The 21,003-nt window shown below is 39.6% G+C and overlaps 1 protein-coding gene across 4 annotated transcripts in view; it reads left to right on the top strand.

Moving 5' to 3' along the window:
* Positions 1 to 21,003, top strand: part of LOC141987656 (transducin-like enhancer protein 4) — a 119,580-nt gene that overhangs the window by 96,408 nt on the left and 2,169 nt on the right. For all 4 annotated transcript variants that reach the window (XM_074953202.1, XM_074953205.1, XM_074953204.1 and 1 more), the window contains 11 exons: positions 8,379 to 8,498; positions 9,005 to 9,058; positions 9,688 to 9,840; positions 11,066 to 11,198; positions 11,351 to 11,544; positions 11,744 to 11,820; positions 15,424 to 15,673; positions 16,731 to 16,978; positions 18,557 to 18,704; positions 19,280 to 19,430; positions 19,972 to 20,048. In XM_074953202.1, the coding sequence (XP_074809303.1) occupies positions 8,379 to 8,498; positions 9,005 to 9,058; positions 9,688 to 9,840; positions 11,066 to 11,198; positions 11,351 to 11,544; positions 11,744 to 11,820; positions 15,424 to 15,673; positions 16,731 to 16,978; positions 18,557 to 18,704; positions 19,280 to 19,430; positions 19,972 to 20,048 (1,605 nt within the window). The remainder of the gene's footprint in view (positions 1 to 8,378; positions 8,499 to 9,004; positions 9,059 to 9,687; positions 9,841 to 11,065; positions 11,199 to 11,350; positions 11,545 to 11,743; positions 11,821 to 15,423; positions 15,674 to 16,730; positions 16,979 to 18,556; positions 18,705 to 19,279; positions 19,431 to 19,971; positions 20,049 to 21,003) is intronic.

The raw sequence follows: 21,003 nt of genomic DNA, 5'->3' as shown, positions 1-21,003 counted from the left end.
AACTGATATCTCCTCCTGAGGGTAACAGAGGCACAGAGAGCACAGCTGCTGCTGGCCTTCCAAAACCACCCAGCCCGTATGCTGCTAGCCTGTTTACTCCAATAGTGCCTACTGGAGTTATCACCAAGTCGTGTGGGAAGGTGTCCTACCGTGAAGAAGAAATAAGGCGGCCATTCCTAGAAACTTTGGGAGAGGATTACAGAGTACTTCCATGAAAGTTTCATGGAGATTTCTCAGGAGGGTTCAAGCGACGCCCTTGTATACATAAACTGCTCCTCATGCCCCTCCCTTGCCACAGGGGAATGAAAAAAAGAGAACCCTATCTCTCTCTTTTTTGGTACCACTACCTCTTGTAGTACAATTAAATTAATGAAACAGTCGATAGCTGTATCCTGTTAACTTGGGAGTGCCATCAGTACATCACTGTAATGGGAAATATAAACTACCCAAAGTTCCTTCCCCTGCATCAGACTCACCTGTGCTCAACCGCTGGGACTGACTGGACTGTGGTGGAGTCTCAGACAGGTCCTGGCTTGTGGCATAGCAAGACCCCACCACTTGCATGTCCCCCATCCTCCTCCTCGTCATGGCTGTTCATGCCAGGAGTCTTTGGCTTGGGCTCCTCGGAGGTAGTCATGGTTGTCTGTAGGTCGGTGGTGGGGTTTCCACCAAGTATGGCATGCAGCTCTTTTTGTAAAAGCAGTAAGTCTGCAGCTCATCACCTTGGCCTTCTGATATGCCTGACACAGTTCCTTTGCTTTCATGTTGCACTGCTACTGGTCCCTGTAGTACCTTCTCCTGCATTTCCTGTGTAACCTGCTTGTAGATGTCCATGTCTCTATGGCTGGTCCATAGCTGTGCTTGCACAGCCTCTTCTCACAGGCCTAGGAGATCCAAAATCTCCAGTCTACTTCAAGCTGGAACACGTCTGGAGTGTGTAGCTGGCTTGTTCTCCGGGAACCCTGGGCAATGGCGTTCACACTTGTGACTACATCGGTCAGTGTAGGGCATTGTGGGACAGCTGCTGGAGGACTGTTAGGGTCAGCATAAGTAACTCAGTGTCTGCACTTGTGCTGCGTCGCCCTCAGCACATCAACCATAGCTCAACGCCGCTCAGGGCAGTGGCGTTACTGTGTCGCTGTAATGGGCATTTACATAGGTGGGAGACACATTTAAGTGCAGAGCATGTGCAACTAGGTTGATGCAAGCTTATGCTGACCGAACTTTGTAGTGTAGACCGGGCCTGAAAAGGCTCAATGGAGAAATGATCGTGGGAGGTCAAAATGTGAGCTCTGAAAGGGAGAGAGAAAGGCAAGTAATCTTGACTGATAGCTTGATAGTTCAGAACCTGGCCCCAAGCATCTGTCTTAGATAAAGAGAACAAAGTGTAATGCTGCCTTTCAGGTGCCACAGCAGGGAATGTCACAATATAAGAATCAAGAATAAACTGAAAAAGGTTGGACTTTCCACTAGTTAGACCATTAGGCAATATGGTGCGAGTTTTGATTGAGCTGTGGATTACTTTGGTGATGTGACTGGTAGATGTAAACACGCTACACGGTATCTTGGAGCAGCCCACAAAATTTCACAACCACTGCTCTCAGTTTACTAAAAGTGTAAGTGTGTGTGTGAGAGAGAGAGAATACGTATGCATTCTGGTAAATTGAAAGGAATTCTTGTGGAATTTTGTGAACCACTCAGAAGCTGTATTGTGTGGGAGAACTCTAATAATATTTTGATGAAATTTTCCTTAATAATCAGGATAACTGACTATTCTTTTTGTTTGTTTTTTCTTCTTTACCTTCCTCAATTTTGTTTTCCTTTTTCTGCTGTGTATCTTGGTGTTTCTTTATATATATCTTTATCAGTGGCTGTTTTTCTCCCAATTTTATTCCCTATTTCTTTCCTTTACATTGTTGTGGCTCTGTGCTAATAACTGAGACAGGAAACCGAGGGAAGGGGATGAATGTGACACTGCAGTTTGGGTAAAGTGAGACATCTTTGGGTATGTCTACGCTCGAGCTGGAAAGTGTAAATTCCAGCCCTAGGAGACATACCCATCTTAACTCTGATCAAGTCAGTGTGCTAAAAATAGATCAAAATAGTGTGCTATTTCCCCTCCCTCCCTCCCTCCCCCCCCCCCACGCAAAATAGGTGAAGGGCCATGTTGGACAATACTGTTTTTTTCTATCCCTCTCATTGGCAAGGAGGGGTGTTAGAGAGTTTGGCCTTGGGACTTCTGAGGAAAGTTAAGCCCAGGAGCTCAAAGGCTTAGCTGCTAAGTTTTCAGGTAGAGAGAATATTCTTGTGATTGTTACTCCATTCTGTCTGGCATAGGGTTAGATCTAGTGCAGCGCTGTGCTGCATTTTGTACCCGTAAAAGTGGACTGGAAGCTGGTCCACCTTTTGGCCCAAGTCAGTAACCAGCCAAGTCTAGGTATGGACAGTCTTAACTCAGACTTATGTAGGAGTTATAATACTTCAGTCGCTCCATGTTGCTGATTTCACATCTCCCTTAAATAATTAAAAGGACCATACCAAACGCTGGAGTGAGTCAGAATGCTAACGTTGGCTTCTGTATTTCACCGCCCTAAATGTGAGTGTCAGTCAATGAGTGAGCATTCCTGTGAAGTCATTTTCCTGTGATGTGTGTGGTATCCATTTTTATTGTTTCTCGTATACTTTGAATGGACTTTATAACAGCAATAATGTCATTCAGATAATTATATCATAATTGACCTTAGCAATGAACATCCTTGGCTTTTACTGCAGTTTGTGTAATACTTCAGGATGATCAATTATCTCATAATTCCCACTTTGTTGGAATTATTATTTTAATTATTTCACTTAAAATACATCCTTTTTTTAGTGTTATAGAGTTACACCAGGTAATGGTCACAGTCACAAATGCTTCAAGAGTTACCAGCTTTGTGTGGGAGTGTTTTTGGGTCTTGTCTTATCTCGTCATTATTTCTAACACTGGTTTCATTTAATTATCACTTAATTTTTATCCAAGCAAGATTAGCAGTCCAAGAGAGCTAGCTGATGGTAGTCCAAGCTATAGGGCTTGAGAAAGGATGTATAGCCCGTGTGCTTGATTTTACTATATTGTTTTTCTTCCTTTGTGCTATGTGAGCCATTTATGGTAATGCATGTAATTTTCAGTGGAAGTTGAGGTTTAAAAGGTTATAGTAATTCTTGGATTTTTCAAGTAATTTGAAGTATTAATTATTACAAGTAGACAGCACATTGATGTTTGCACTGCTACTTGTGTGATATTTATGGCTTTATAAGAGGTTTATATAGCATTCTTTATGATCAATTAATTTGTGCATGGTCAGAGGAGATATTTCAGGCTGTGTCTGGCACCTGCATTTCACTGTGACGGTCACCATATAAATATCAGAGAGGGAATATGCCACCTCATGAAATTCCTGGAGAGTGTTGGTCTCGTTTGTTGTGTAGTGTTGCTCAGCACTGTACAAAACATAGTGGGATATGTAGTGTCTAGTATTTTACAGTCTTGTACTGAAGATCCAACGCTGTATTTGATGTAGTGCTTCTTAAAGGAACTAAATGTACATGTCAAAGTGCTGAGCCTTGCTGTTCTTATATCTGTTCAGTTGGTTTGGGTCACCATTTTGCATGTATTTACCAGGAATTAACCTTTTCTACACAAACAGAAAATGAAAATACAGTGCCTTTTTGCTAAAAGAGAAATTAAAACAGCCACTATCACCAAAGAATGTATTTCCCCATGTCTTGTTCAATTATTAGATGTGAACAAACTCAATACTGCTTAGCAGGGAAATGCTTGGTTTTCTAGTAGATTAAAAGTTTATTGAAGAAAACTGCAGTGTGAAAAGATTTTCTTTCTCTATAAATTTTAATAGTTATTAGAAGGAGGATTCTGGCCCATTAAGTTACAGCCTGCCAAGACATAATGCTAAATCACTTAATTTCTCTAAGCAGCAACCCTGTTCCATCTTCTTTAAAGGAAGCTGTTAGAAGAGCCTTGATGTTTTAATCGAAAAACAGAGCAAAGTCTGACAGCTAAACTGTGCTTTGATGGAGGTTTTTTGTGTTCAGCCCTTTAGTCATGGGATCTCCCACAGATCCCTAGGTGTAGACTCAGGGAAAAGGTTTGTACAGATGCCAGTGTCACTTGTAGACATCTGATACACAACCACAGTTACATGTAGATAGTTGTCACTTAGTGCTTTGGCTAAACAGGCCATGGCAGTTGTGCTATTTTGTATAAGAGGCAATTTTAGGTCTGTCAACACCAGTCATGGAGTTCCTGCAGAATTGCAGTTTTTTATATAGCAGATACAGTTTGTAATGGATAGACCAGATGTGACCATTACAAAATCTCTGCTTAAAAATCTGAACTGAGGCTTCATGCAGGAGACCAGAGTTAGGCTGCTATTTCTTGCATCTCACTCTTGAAGTCTAGCCTTGTAGTCCTCTCAGCAACTGGCCCAAAGCCAAGCCTTTATTCCTCTCCAAAACCTGAGGGGCAGGAATTAAAATGAAGGTTTAGGGGGATGGGGGGAAGTGAACTGTACCAACTCAGAAGCTTTTTTATCTCTAGGTTGTCAGTTCAAATCCAGCCCAGGTCCTAACAGCTTGTTGTAACTGAAGATCCAGTTACTCTTTCTGCAGAAGTAATATTAGCCCCAGTGTATTCTAGTTGTGAAATTGCATTCTGCCTACCTAATCCCTTTCGTCCCTCTTAGTTTCAGTTGGAAAGTTCTTCATTTTCTCTCCTAAAAAGTGTCAAGCTACATGCTAGACCCAAGAATGTGATTGAAACCTTAACTTGTAACTTCATACTCCTGAGCTTCAGCCCAACACCCAAAGCTGGAACAGTTAATTAGCCTTAAAGCAGCCGTACAAAATTATACTCATCCAGTCACACAGGCAAATTACAGGGATTTTGTTTGGGATTGATGGGAAAGTAAAATATTCAATTTCTTGTTTCCCTTCTCTTGTCGTGATGTGAAGGGCAGATGAAACTCTCTGTATCTTGGCTGGAAAATGTTTGTGGCAGTTTTAAGACGTAAGGCTATGTCTATACTGTGGACCCTGTGCCAGCATAGCTCCCTAGTGTAGATGCAGCCTAAGCTGACAGAAGATGTTCTTCTGTAGGAATGCCACATCCCCAGATGACATAACCTACATCGACAGAAGCACTCTTCCACTGACATAGTTGTCTACACGTGGGGGTTTGTCAGCATAGCTACATCGGTCACAGTTGAGGGTTTTTTTTTCCACGCCCCTATTGAAGTAGCTATGCTGATATAACTTTTAAGTGTAGACCAAGGGTACCTAAGGGTATTGTAATGCTTAAAAGGCATATAGGCTACTCATAATCTTGTTTTAATATGCAGAAAAGCCTGAATTAGGATAAAAACATAAGGACAATAATGGCTGTTTGTAGACAAGTCACCTTATATTAATTCAGAAAATTCACTAACTGCACAGGCATTCCAGTTCACAGAACTTTGATCACCACGTTTGTGAAGATTTTAATGTGAAGAAAGTGTGTGGGCTGGGGGAGGATGTGTGTTCACATTTTTAAGCATATAATCCAATAATGAAACTTGCATTGTATGATCTCTAGTAGTATCTAGATATACAGCTGGATTTTTCACGAAGAAACAAAACTAAACCTTCTCTTGTTGACCATATAAGTTTGTGTCGATCAGTACTATTGCTTACATCTTGTTAGTGCTTCTCTGCGTACTGCCAGCCAAAAATAGTTCCATTGCATGGGGCTGCCTAGGATTTTTCCACTTTATTACCAAGTCTGATTGGACTTTAAAGCAATTACGCCATTAAACAGTATGCATTGCCCCAGTGCCCAATATGGTGATCATCCTTTAAGTGCTGGTGATAATTAAGTATTTTATCATTCTAATAGGGAGCTCTGAATTATAATTTTATTGAGCAGCAAAATCAAGGATTAAAATGATATCTGCAGTGCCAAGGTTAACTATACTGAGAAAAATGAAACCACGTGGTTTCTAATTCATGAAAATAAATATTTCTGTTTAAATAAGTGCAGTAGTTTACTCTGATTCTTTAGACGTAATTCTAATTGCAACTTAGGGATGATGGTTTTCTCCTTTTAAAACAAATTGCTTTCTATACAGTGAAGTTAAGTTATAATGAATTGAACTCAAATTATAAACTGCCTCCTCCCAATTTGTGAAATGAATATGAATGTAAAGGAGTACTCTTAATGCTCATATAAAATCTTTTGCAAAGGGCATCCTCTGTAGTAAATAATACTAAGATTTATCTACACAGTGGAGTAATGCACACTACGGCGGTGTGATTTCTAAAGCGCACTAACATTTTGCACATGACTTGGTCCATGTAGACCCTACTGGTGCTCACTAAATGTTCCGTAAATGTTTCAAACCAGTAGTCATGAGCAATGCTAGCTTTGTTTTCAAATTTCCATTTTCGTCCAGTATTGTGAATGTGTAAATAACTAGAATCGGTCAAAAATAAAGGGAAAATTTTTGCTAACACCCCATAAAAAAAACTTGCAAAATTTCAACTAGTCTATACATAATTTGCTAATTAAGGCTCCAATTCAAAAAGGCATTCTTATTCCGGAAATAACTTAAGTACATGCTTAACTTTTAGCATAATTTAAGTCCCACTGAAGTCAGTGGGATTTCAGCATTTGGTAACGTGCTTTCCTGAGTAGGGAGAAACTTTAGCACATGCTTAAGTGCTGTTCAGAATCAGAGCCTCAATGTTTTAATAAGAACACTGAAATATGAAACATGCCAGTAGTGTCAGAATGCATTGAAGTCTACACTGGACATGTTTGTCCTGATGTTGCTTCACTCGTACATTCAAAACCCTTACTGAAGTGTATGGGGAAGAGCTGAACAAAATATTGTAAATTCCGTCCCATGAGAAATTTTGACATTTCCGCATTTGTTTTATTCTCAGATTGGGACAAAATGTCAAAATTTCAGAACTTTGCATGCTACAGAAGTTACGAAAAATTCAAAGTCAGAATGAATTGAAACATTTTGACACTCCTGAAATCAGTGTTACGTTTTGGTTTATTGAAATGACCTGAAACGCATCACTTTGAGGCAGTTAAAAATTAAACTGTATTTTTCCATAGCAGCGGATTGGTTTATGGGAGCTTAGTTCAGGAGCCTGATGCCCCTGTTCTCCCTTATGAAGTTAGCTCCCTGGTTGGACTACATATTTCATGATGCACCCAGAGTCAGATGACTCCTGTGATGCACCACTGAGAGGTTGGTCAGGGATTGCCACGTTGTGTTATGGGAAATGCAGTCCTGTAGGGACCTCTGCAGAAAAGAAATAATAAGGCAATGCACTGACTGGGGGAATGCAGCTTATTAATGTTTTATTAAACTGATTTAACACTAAACATTTTGGGTTAGTTGAACAACATGATTTTTTTTCAGATTTGGGTCAGACCAACCTGAAATTAAATATTTCATAGACATTTTTCCATGGAAAATTTCAAATTTTCATTTTCCATTGAAAAACCATTCTGACAGAAAATTTATGGCCAACTCTAATACGGGGGATTTTGGTCAAGCATGGCAAGAAGACTTAAACCCTTTTAACAATGACTACGGGTATGTCTTCACTACCCGCTGGGTCAGCGGGCAGCAATCGATCCAGTGGGAATGATTTGTCGCGTCTAGTCTTTCCCTGTTAGTCTATAAGGTGCCACAGGACTCTTTGCTGCTTTTACAGATCCAGACTAACACAGCTACCCCTCTGATACCTGTCTCAGCTTGGTTTCCCCAAACAACTATCCCCTCTCTCTTGAGAAAGAGTCCCTTTTAAACCTTGCAATAGTTGCTTTGTTCTTCTGTGTTTCTGAGCTTTGACTCTTCTGGTCAAAACCAGTCCTGTATGTTGGCTAGAGCTAGAGGTAAAATCATCAAAGCCAATATAGCTCTGCATTGTTCCTTAACTCTCAAATATTTGCTGAGGGGTGGCTTATCTTGAACCATTCTTTTCCTTCCTCGTTTTTCCTGGTAGCCTTCTGTATATTTGTAAACATCCCAATAACCATGGTAAAAAATAGTATTCTTAAATTAATACATAGCAGTTCTGTGGCATTTTGGACCTCAACTATTTGGTGCTCCAGTAATTGATATTTGTACAGAAGTATCTACCAATTATTTCATTCAAAGTGTCAATATAAATCTTATTAGTTAGCTATCATTGATTAAAGTGCTGTTATCCACTAGAAGACCTCAAAACCACATCCACCACCACCTTCAGGTTGTCTGTTGAAAGTAATCAGAAATGAGATTGTGCAAATGTGTGGTCACATTTCCCTCTCTCCCCTCTAATTTCAGAGCTCTTCTGTGTCTCCATCAGCTAGTTTCAGAACAGCAGAGAAGCATAGGAACTCGACGGATTACTCTTCAGATAGCAAAAAGCAGAAAACAGAAGAGAAAGAAATAGCAACTCGTTATGTGAGTGAAACATTTACATGGTGTATTGCCAACCTAAGAGTTTTTTCTGCAGTTGCAGCAACCATATCATGAGTAATTTTTTTTTTTTTTTAAACTGTGGGCTAAATAGGAACAGGCCCTGAGCATAAATGTGAGTTGTAGGAGTCCAGCACCTAACAATATCTGGGCCTGTAAAAATACAGAGCATCTGCAAGGCAATGTAGCCTATTGACTGGGAATCAGAAGACCTGAGCTCTATCTGGGTTCCTTCTGGTGACCTTGGGCAAGTCACTTCATCTCTCTGTGCCTCAGTTTCTCCATCTGTAAAACAGGGATAATGAAATGTAAAGCACTTCTTATATATAAAGTAAGACCTACGTAGTATTTATTATTAACAGCTTAAATGAGACCAAAGAAATAGGAAATATTGAAGAATAGTGTGATGCTTTATAGTAATAGATATTTTTGCTTTTTAAAGAGACAATAGATCTTTGGATATTTTTTAAGAATTTGATTTGTCATTGCAGGACAGTGATGGTGAAAAGAGTGATGATAACTTGGTGGTTGATGTTTCCAATGAGGTATGTGTTATACTGCTTCCTATACCATACAGTAATTGAAGGTGTCTCTCAAATCTCAGTGTAGGTCAGATGTATGTCTTCACAAAGGGGCTTGTAATTGCTAAAGAAATCCAGCTTCATCTTTTTATCTTTTCAGTTCTAAAATATTATTTATAGCAGTAACACTTCTTCAGAAGAGCTTTTCTCAGCTGTTTATATAGTTAAACAAATAAAATCTTACCTCACCCATCTTAAAGCAAATAGGGCACTGATATTTATGGTACCTATGTTCTGTTCCTGCTCTGCCACTGATCTTCTGTGTGACCTTGCACAAGACAATTAGCCTTTTATGTGCCTTCAGTTTCCCCACCTGTAACATGAGAAATGTAATTCTTATTTACTTTGTTGTTCTAAGCATTATCGTTATTTTTATATGGCACTTAGTTAACAACATACAATATTAACTAATACTTATGTTTGTTTTGTTATACATCTAGATTTTAAACCAAATCATATTAACCAAATCAGTTATGAAGTCAAGTGATGCTTCATGTTTTATTTAGAGATCTTCCCCAAAAGTCTGAATTACTGGAGATAGGTGTTTATGCTGCTAGGAAGATGTTATACTAACTCATGTTGTTCTTTTATAGGATCCTTCTTCCCCTCGAGGGAGCCCAGCACATTCTCCAAGAGAGAATGGCTTGGACAAGACCCGACTGCTTAAGAAAGATGCACCGATTAGCCCGGCCTCTATTGCATCTTCTAGCAGTACTCCTTCCTCAAAATCCAAAGAACTTAGCCTTGTAAGTGATTGATTTTGAACACTCCTGACCTGAGAGAGTACACAGATGTGCACGTCCACCAGATTATATCTGAATTTCTAATGGGATCTGTAAAATGCTACGAGACATGATACAACTTCACATTGAATATAATGTTCCCTTAATTTCTACTTTAAAGACATACAGCAAAGTGGTGGTTAAAAAGCCCAGAGGCCTTTTTGGGATGAGAAGCGTTTATTAAACTACCAATGTAAAAAGATGATGGATGTGCCTGTGTTGTGGTAATTTTTCATGTGGGGGAGGAGAGAATCATGTCCTTCTGAGGATAAAAAAAAAAAAGCAGTACACCTAGGTTCCTTGATACATTTTTTGTGCTATGGTTCTATAGTAAATTCAGCTTCCAACTTGGATGTGATTTGATTGTTAGTTTTGTTTAAATGACCAGGTAGTTTTAATTTTCTGTCTGTCATTTACAAGAGTCTTCCTTGACTTGCATCACAGATCACAACGCAAAAAAAGGCTGCTTGCAAGTGTGTGTGGGGGGTCTTCTTTCCCTTCCTTTTGGTGACGGTAGTTTATCACATTGCTAAGCTGCACTGTAACTCTTCCTGCAATTCTCAACATTTCAGTACACTTTCACTTCTCACATTGTTTTATAAATCAGTTCTGTAGTGAATGTAGTGCTCAGGAGAGGTGCTGGAGTGACAGGGTTAAACACAGAAGTTTGCTGTTTGTCCACCAAACAGGCATACCACAACAGTGCCAGTGCAAGATTCCTCACACTATCCCCATCATTGTGCCTCAACCCTGTTTTATAGGGATCACGGCTAGGGGTGAGTCCATTATTTCAGTCTGCTTGTCTGTCCGATTTTGGGCCTCACACTGCCAACAAAGGTGCTAGTCGTGATGTGGACACATGTCCACCAGGAGCAGATTGAGACCACCAACAGGTTTCACATACGCTGCTAATACGATTGTCAGATGGTAATGATTTTCAGTCATTGACTGTATCCTGAATCACATCAGTGACCTAAAGGAGAAAAAGCTGTGAATCCTAGAGTTAATTCCTACGGTCACCCTTCCCTTTTAAGTCACTCTGCATGCTTCTTTCCATTGCCAGTGCTGAGCATTAAAAATTGAAAACTAGGTTTCACTAATCAAACCACATTTTAATGTCATCTACAATATCTTATATATGAAGCCAAAAAGTAAAATAACTGTCTTTCATTGCCTCTCTTGATATTAGAATGAGAAATCTACCACTCCTGTGTCTAAATCAAATACTCCAACTCCACGGACTGACGCTCCAACTCCAGGCAGCAATTCTACTCCTGGTTTGAGGCCCGTGCCTGGCAAGCCACCAGGAGTCGACCCTTTAGGTTAGTAACAATTAGGCCTCTAGAAAAGCATCTAACTTTTCAGTCCTTTACAACACTGCATTCTGTGTCTCTGTCTTCTGTTTGTTGTTCTCTTCTTTGAAGTGCTGAGCATCCCTTATACCTGTTTAAATTGAGCACTATTCCCCCAACAGCTTCCGGTCTAAGGACCCCGATGGCGGTACCATGTCCCTATCCTGCTCCGTTTGGAATTGTGCCACATGCTGGAATGAATGGAGAGCTGACCAGTCCAGGAGCTGCGTATGCGGGGCTGCATAATATTTCCCCCCAAATGAGTGCAGCAGCTGCAGCGGCAGCGGCTGCAGCAGCTTATGGGAGGTCTCCAGTGGTAAGTGTTTGCCCCAGGGGATGTGAACATGTTTGGAGTTGGGGGTGGGGGGGTCTGTTAAATTAAAGACATGCAGGGTTAAATCTAGTTCAACCTATCTCTAATTTGGAGACTATGTTGTGGAAGAGGTAAATGAAACTCATGTTTGCTTAATTCCCCACTTAATACATCTTTTTGTTCTGCTTGGGGAAAACTGCAGGTTGGTTTTGATCCACATCATCACATGCGAGTCCCAGGCATCCCTCCCAATCTGACAGGCATCCCAGGAGGAAAACCGTGAGTTTTAAACACTAAATTTATGAAGTTAATCATTTACTGAAGTAGTGTTCCCTTGCTGGCTAGATTTCCCCTGGGCTACTGAATACTATTGCATGACTAGAAGTAAGTTTAGGGTTGAAGGGATAGGGAGGGTGGTTTAATCCTTGTTTTTATTTTAAAAGCTTGTTTGGAGATTTCTTTTAAAATCTACCACCAGCCAGGAGGTATCAAATGGCATAGAGCAATGAGAGTCTGTGGTGGGCAGAGAGATCTCCTTTTCTAAATGTGAAGTAGGGGACCCATTTCTGTATAGAAATACAAACTGTAAAGGGATCTCTGGTATACATGTCTGCTGTACTGTGTGTCTCAGCTTAAAAATAATTCCATTGGGCATAAAAGCCTTGCAATCACTTGCAAGCTTATTAGATGCTATAAATAGCAGTGTGCAGAGAAAGAAACTCTGAAATGTTTTGTTTGATTGAAAATACTGAGAAGAATTATGGTTTCATAATGTTCAAATTCATCCTTGATGGAACTCGCCAGAAAAGGTGACCTACTCTAACAGGCTTTGTTTGCTGTGTATTTCTTTTTCCAGGCTCACAAACTCCCCATTCACATCCCCCTTGAGTTAGAGGTAGGGGAAAAAATAGTAATGCAAATCATATTGATCTGGGTTTTATTTGAGGGGCCTTAAGTTCCACTTCCTTTGTAACACTTAAAAGAAAAATAGACTAGCTAATAATGGAGAGGTTGAGGGATATTTGGGTATAGTTGATATAACTTGATTTTAAATATATAAACGCTGTACATACTATGATTGTATCCCTCTCCCCCAGTGTTACTTGTCATCTTAGGCTGTCTTCTGTCAGCTGCTCTGTGTTGATGAACCTGCACCTACATAGAGCCAGGATAACTTCATTGAGGATCTATGCAGGCTCAGGAGTTGGCACTAAGCAGTTTACAGGATCAGAGCCTTAGACTGTAAGCTCTGTGGAGCAGGAACCTTCTTCCTGTCTGTGTGGAGAGCATCCAGCAAGTTCCTTTACAGTCACTACTGTAATATAATAACTAAAAAGGTGAAAGGTTTTGTTGCATCTCAAATGTTTGTTAATGCATTGGCATAATAGTCACTATTTACAAGGTCAGTAATAGCTAATTATTATTAGCTAGGTTTGAAGACTGCAAAGATGGAGACCTAAGTTGTATTCAACTATTTTCACTGAGCGTTCTCTGAAATGGAATGTGCTGCATTGGCTATCTTGTTACCTGTACTTCTCCTTTGGTTTTTTTAACTACTGCCTGATTTTCCTAGGGAACAGTACAGTCTGACTCAAAAATAGGAGCTGCATTAAAAATACCTGTACAGATTTTTATAATTGAGGAGTTTTGTAATATATTTACAGTGCTTTAAACATGCGAAATTCTATGTTAGTGGTAAATATTCCTATTACTGATGACCTGCATAGTGGTACAAGGGGACTGGTAATAAATGGTACATGGAGAGAGGGGGGAAAAGTAATATGACACCCGATCTTTTTCAAGATTAAATGTATTTGAATAATTATACATAGCACTTACTATTTGCTTTAAGAGCCAGATTCTCAGCTGGTGTAAATCAGCATAGCTCCACTGACAACATCTTGAGCTACAGCGTCAAAGCCATTTTGACTAAAACGTTGCTTTAAAAAAAGAAAAAAGAAAAAAAAGCTATAATAAAGATTCACTTTTGGTATCAATGTAAATTCTCAGAGCAGGGCAGGTGCTTGCCTCTTGGTACTGTGCAGCAGCAAACACACTGTTGGCATGCAACAAATGATGAATAATAAGATCTTCTAGCTAGTGCCTATAGAAATCTGCTAGTGGACACTAAATCCACTTAAATTAGGAAGTTTGTATCTTTTAACTGCAACAACCAAAAAAAAAATTGCCTGAGCCTGGCTTCAGTGTGTTTCGTGTCATAAAGCAAAGTGTCAACTTGCCACTCGGGCCTGCCGGAACGAGAAAAGAGCGAAAATAGGGTGCAGAAATAGTGAAATTTCTGCGGCTATAAGTATAAAAAAAGGGGGAAACTGGAGATTATGTAAATATAGTTGCATTTTTATACTGCTGAAAAAAACGCTGTAATATTAGCACATTTCAGAGTAGCAGCCATGTTAGTCTGTATTTGCAAAAAGAAAAGGAGTACTTGTGGCACCTTAGAGACTAACCAGTTTATTTGAGCATAAGCTTTCGTGAGCTACAGCTCACTTCATCGGATGCTGTAGCTCACGAAAGCTTATGCTCAAATAAATTGGTTAGTCTCTAAGGTGCCACAAGTACTCCTTTTTTATTAGCATATTGTGTAACTTAAATAACAGATAAAATGGTTGGGTTTTTAAAGGCTGCCTTTTTAAACTTTCAATTTCAGTGCAACAATTAAAGCAATAGTCTCCTCCAAAATGATGTTTCTGTGAGCTATTTTCATATCTCTACTATTACAACCGTGTGTGTTTTTTCATCAGTACTACCATGAATTAGCTAGTCTGTGGAAATTAAGAACCCTCTATTAACCATATATTTATGTGTACAGAGGAGTCGTCTAATAAAGTTTGTGTTCCGTAATATATACTCTTTAATATGTCACATCTTAAAACAAAACAATTTTACAACCTAACTGTTCTCCCTAGAAAATATTTGGAGATGAAGTTGTTGATAGCTTATTCACAGGTGGCATAACTGGCAGTCACACAACACATTCTTTCTCAGTGAGAGTCCTGATTCCAGCAAAAAGAATTGGGATTTGTGCTTGTCATATCAGTGCAACAACAACAAATTACTTGCACATTTTTGCTGGACTGCCATTTCAGGAATTGTGCCTAAAAACCTTAACTCCATGGCGTCATTGATTTCAATCCTTCTATTGACAGAGTGCTGTAAAATACAATATAAGCTTAAGATATGTGCACCCCACTCTTCCGTTCAGTGAAAGCCAGGCAATGAACTAATCCCCTTCATACTCTCTTGAACGTTCATGTTCATAAATGAAATCCTCTAAGGGAAATAGTCACCTATCTATCCCCTTGGACCCAACCATTCCTTAAAGCTTGAAGAGATGCTCCCTACTATTTCTGTCTTCAGGGAGGCTCTGATGTGGGCTTCCCTGCTTCTGCTATGTATGTATATCAAATCACATATCAAATCTCGGACCCAGTCACGGGCAAACTTAAGGTTGGAAACTATAGCTTCACATATCCTTACACACTCCAGAAATCAGAAGCACATGGCTTGAGTCCTAAAAAGCTATTTAGTCTGTGTCTGGATAACTTGCCTTGTGGAGACCACTAAGGCCAACATTTTCAAAACTGGATGCCTAAAGATAGGTGACTAAATCCATATGTAGACAGCTAGTAACTTCAAGTCTTCAGAAGTACTGAGTTCCCCTGGCTACTGTTAAAGTAAATGGAAGTTGAGGGTGTGCAGTACCTCTGAAAATCTGGCCATTGCATTTGGTACCTAACTATGTTGTTAGATGCCAAAATGTAAGCAGCCAAGTTTGAAAATGGTTTATGTATCTTGTTCTCTTTTCTTAAATAGATGCAAGGGGTAATTCATTAAATCACTTTCCCCTTATCCTTTCCTCAGAGCTTATTCATTTCATGTAAGTGCAGATGGTCAGATGCAACCTGTACCTTTTCCTCCTGATGCCCTCATTGGACCAGGAATCCCTCGCCATGCTCGTCAGATCAACACTCTAAATCACGGGGAAGTAGTGTGTGCAGTTACCATAAGCAACCCCACAAGACACGTGTATACTGGTGGAAAGGGATGTGTCAAAGTCTGGGACATCAGCCACCCTGGGAACAAGAGCCCTGTCTCTCAGCTAGACTGCCTGGTAAGTGAACATCTACGAATGAAAGTGAAGCTTGATCAGATGGGGAGGGGATAGAAGAAAGCAGTTTAGAAAATATTCAGATTGTGCAAGAGTGATATGATAGTGTTAAGATATGGGTTATGATGATCAATTAGTACCATCAGCATTGAGAACCAGCTCCTCAGCTGGTGCTGATTGGTGAGCTTAATTCAGGTTCTTTTTATTATTCTGTGTATTGCTGAGTTGTTCAGTTTCTGGTGTGGGTGTGTGTGTGTGTGTGTGTGTGTTATAATACACATGCTTTTTCCCCTGACAAACCAAAATCCCCATAAACTATATAGGCAAGAGACAAGATCAGAAATAGTGCTGTAGATGCTGTCTATAAACTTTTGACATTATGGGTGTGTGTTTAAGCCCTATATCCTCTCATGTGCTAAAAATTACTTGTAGACTCGTATTCTAATATATGGTCCATGCATGTGCATGTATGTGTGTATTCTGACAGTTTAAAAATCTCCCTAAATTATTACTGGGAACAACAAATTATTGGCATGTGCTAACAAGATGCACCATTATTGGCAACTTTTCTCTTGTTCTTGATGAGATGTTGCCTCTTGTAATTGCTGCTTCATCAGAACTGTGCAGAACGTGTGACCATAGTATCTCCTTGGTGGGGGCAGCAGGGCTCATTAAAATGGGAGGCGGAGGTATGTCAGAAATTGGTACACCCAGTTATCAAGGGGTTAATGTACTGAAATGAGCAGAGTATAAAAATGAAACCTTGTATAAAAGCTGTCAAATGCAGGAACATTGAAGTGTTTGGAGTTGGGTGCAGGTCTTTGCATTTTGATGCTAATTAAGATTAAATAGCTCTCACTACTGAATTTTGTAGATCAAGTTTAAGTACTTCCCTGATGTCGTGTAATTTTCTGGCATTAATACACTTTATCATTGTCATAAGTGTAACTGGCTCATTAAAACCAGGAGGGAATACAATACTTTTATGGATTTCTGCTCTCATGTTAATGCTGTTTTCCTTTCCTCATGAGTAATCTCGTGATGGTTTCTGTCTCCACAGAACAGAGATAACTACATCCGTTCCTGCAGATTGCTTCCAGACGGCCGCACCCTGATTGTCGGTGGGGAAGCCAGCACGTTATCCATTTGGGACCTGGCAGCTCCTACCCCACGTATAAAAGCAGAGCTGACATCTTCTGCTCCAGCTTGCTATGCTCTAGCTATCAGCCCCGATTCCAAGGTCTGCTTCTCCTGCTGTAGCGATGGGAACATTGCCGTTTGGGATCTGCACAACCAGACATTAGTCAGGTAGGTCAACAGAACTGGATTGTCAGGTTGTGAAGAATGAATTAACAATAGCATGTACTTTCTCCCTTATTTTTTTTTAATGTGCTCTTATCTTAATTGTCAGCATAACTGTTTCAGTATTTTGTTGTTAAGGAGCCAGAATAATAAAAGCTTGATAAAAATTACATCCTTATTTATAGGATTAGAGGGTTTTATAATGGCAGACTTTAAAGTTCTGTTCTAATTCTGCTAGATTGGGGTCTGATGGCTGCTTAGAGTAAAATCAGCTGGTGTTGATGTTGCTAAGATTCTTCTAGATCCGTTTAAAACATGGAATAGTTTGGTCTTGTGTAATACGTTGCACACAACCACACCTCTTTGATCTGTGCTTAGTGTTTGTATTCTAAGTAAGGATGGGCCTGAATCACCACATTCAGATCTGGTTTTGGAAAGCACAAAGTTTGGGGGGTTTCAGATGCACATGTTTGGGTATTTCTCATCCCCAGTGTAAAGCATTTTAAGTGGGACCCAATAATACAGCTCTACATTATACAGTATTGTAGTAATACATGTAAAAGATGGGCTTTTATCAGTTGATCTGATGATCCCATTGAGACTACTCTGTATTAAAGCCTGTGTAAGTAAGTGATTGCAGATGCTTTTTTGAGCCAGTAAATTTAGAATGTTATGCTGAATTCCTCCCAGGAAGATGTGACATTCCCAGTACCTGATGTGATGTCACAGTCTCAGTCTGAACCTTAAAACATACCGTGTATACACATTCATCAGCCCATTCATTTATAAGCTGACCCCCCAAGATGGATAGGTAAACATGGCAAAAACTATATGACCCTTTCTTAAGCCGACCCTATATTTCAGGGGTTGGCAAACTTTGGCTTCCAGCCCGTCAGGCTAAGCTGCTGGCGGGCCAGAACATTTTGTTTACTGGGAGCATCCGCAAGCACGGAGCCCTCAGCTCCAAGTAGCCATGGTTTGTCGTTCCCAGCCAATGGGAGCTGCAGGAAGCAGTGCAGGCTGAGGAACGTGCTGGCCGCCACTTCCCGCAGCTCCCATTGGCTGGGAACAGCAAACCACGGCCACTGGGAGCTGAGGGGCTCCGTGCCTGCAAACGCTCCAGGTAAACAAAACGTCCTAGCCCGCTTTACCCTGATGGGCCGGGAGCCAAAGTTTGCCGACCCCGATCTATGACGACAATGTATTAGATATTCAATAGTTCAATAGAGCTTAAAATGGTCAACTTTTGGTATAGACCCATAGATAAGCTGACCCCCGCTCTTCGATACTTCACGTTTTTTACAGTCAAAAAAATTTGGCTTATGAACAAGTATGTAGGGTGCTTCCAAAAAAAATGTGCTAGGCTGATTATTTGAGGCATTCCACACACAGTTCATTTGGTGATCTACAAATTCGGAATTCAAGTCACTCTACTAAAATATGCTTCTGCTACATTTTAATAGCTAGAGTTATTAAAGGAAATAAACCAAAACTAGCATGATCTGCATGGAAAAATGAACACGGATCAAAACCGAATCTTTTTACCATTAGCATGTGCATGTGTTTTCTTTTTGAAATTTTCAGACAATTCCAGGGCCACACAGATGGAGCCAGCTGTATTGACATTTCTAATGATGGCACCAAGCTCTGGACGGGAGGTTTGGACAATACGGTTAGATCCTGGGACCTCAGAGAAGGAAGACAGCTACAACAACATGATTTCACATCACAGGTTCACTCTCAGAAGCTTTGACATGTTAGAGAAATCCATAGTGATTTTATAAGATTAGCACCTTTTTAAAAACGCGAACTTGAAGAGCTCCTAGAATTTTTTCACTTAGTCTCTGGCACTGTTTTTATATGGCAGCTAAACATTTTTTCTAGATTATGGCTCTCAGTTTGACAGATCAGTATTTTTCCCACAGGAACAGCAGAGAGCCCTATTTATAGAGGGGAATTGCCAGATTAAAGTGTTCCTATGTAACTAGGAACACTTTTCAGTTCTGTAGATCTTAGTTCAAAAGATATATTACAGAAATATTTCTAATGCTGTTGGATGGGCTAGGAAAGTAACTTTTATAGTTAGTTTGTTTCAATGCTTTACTATTGCAGTTCAAAATGAGTTGCATTTACATTAACTAATTGTCTTGATTACTATAGTAAATGATTAGCATCTTTTATAACCTGTGTAGCAGCCCAAAATGTAGCTCACATTTTGTGAACAGTGATAACAATGAAGCAGGAATTAGCTCTGACTATTTCAAGCTCCTCCTTTACTGACTGAAGCATGTGCTCTGTTAATTCCAGATCTTCTCATTGGGTTATTGTCCAACTGGTGAATGGTTGGCAGTAGGAATGGAGAACAGTAATGTTGAGGTGTTGCATGTTACTAAACCAGACAAGTATCAACTGCATCTTCACGAGAGCTGTGTGTTGTCACTCAAATTTGCTCACTGTGGTAAGCTACAACATCTATGCCAGTATTTTCTCTCCTAACAAATCTCTTTTGAATAAAAACAAGGAAATGTAAAACCAGATGTTCAATGTAATACTAAAATTAAACTTTTTTTCTGTATGATTTCTTTTTAATACAAAATACTTAGTGAAATACCTTAATCTAGCCCAGAGGTTCTCAAACTGGGGGTCAGGACCCCTCAGGGGGTCATGAGGTTATTACATGGGGGGTCACAAGCTGTCAACCTCCACCCCAAACCCTGCTTTGCCTCCAGCATTTATATTGGTGTTAAATATATAAAAAAGTGCTTTTAATTTATAGGAGGGGGGGCGGGGTCGCAGTCAGAGGCTTGCTGTGTGAAAAGGGTCACCAGTAAAAAAGTTTGAGAACCGCTGATCTAGCCGCATGTAACTTTGACCGTTCTCTGGATAATTTTTTCATTAAGTGTAAATTGATCATTTTTCTTCGTAATCTAGGGTTTTTGTGCATGAGTTCATTGAAAATGTAACATGATTATAAAAAAAAATTAAAAATCTGATTTCAGGAAAATGGTTTGTAAGCACTGGAAAAGATAATCTTCTTAATGCCTGGAGAACACCTTATGGAGCCAGCATATTCCAGGTAATAATCTCCTAAAAGCTGTTTTCCACATTATAGTACAATAGAGGTGCACTTTTCAGGGTCCATCGTTAGCTTAAGGAGTTTTTAAATGGGTTTTCTTGGCTAATTATGTTTCTTTTAAGACTTTGTCTGTTATAATGAGATGTACAAGATTTTGTCCTCAATAATATTTTAATAATTTTAACATTACAATAAAATGGACCCTTATCTTGAAGTTGGGCTTTAATGCCCATTTTTAATCCTCTGTGTCTCGAGTTTCTTATGCCTATTTCCTTTCCTTTGTATATCATGCTGTGGGCAGTGGAATATAGTGCAGGTGCCACGTGGCTAATTTACCATTCATTGAATATCCAGAATCCTGCTGAAAATAGTGAAAACCAGACTCAACACTTGTGTATTTTTTTCAGTTCACAGGCAAGAGAAATAAAGCCTCGTGAGCACTTTTTCCCCTAATTTATAACTGTGTCATGGCATTTTTTAAAAATGTTCCTCTTTATTTCATGAAATAGCTGAACAGGTTTGGTCTAGATAAGCACCATTAAGATGTCATAATGTGTATTGAGATTTAAAAGTCATTACATTAAGCAGGAAAACTCTTGAACTTAAGAGCCGACACTTATGGAAGGTTCTTGTGGAATGCAATAGGAAATGATAACCTTTCTATACGTTTTTTTTTCTTTAAACATCCTATAAATATTAACTGTGCCCCTTTCTAATGGAACTTAACGATGCCTCCTTCAGAAAAGCGAACCTGTTCAAACTCTTTATAGTCTGGCTAATCTACAAGAAATCAGCACTTGATTAGGAAAACCTTTCCCACTCTAATCCCATCTCCAAACTCTCATTCCTATAGAATATCATTGAGAAAGTAGTGCCAACCAGCCTCCAACAACTTTTGCCAAAATCCTGGATGCTTCGTTTTTGGGCTCCAGATATTAAATATAAATATATATCA

Source organism: Natator depressus, chromosome 5 (assembly GCF_965152275.1).
Source record: "Natator depressus isolate rNatDep1 chromosome 5, rNatDep2.hap1, whole genome shotgun sequence".
Taxonomy (NCBI): domain Eukaryota; kingdom Metazoa; phylum Chordata; order Testudines; family Cheloniidae; genus Natator; species Natator depressus.
This window is presented reverse-complemented; position numbering and strand designations above follow the sequence as displayed.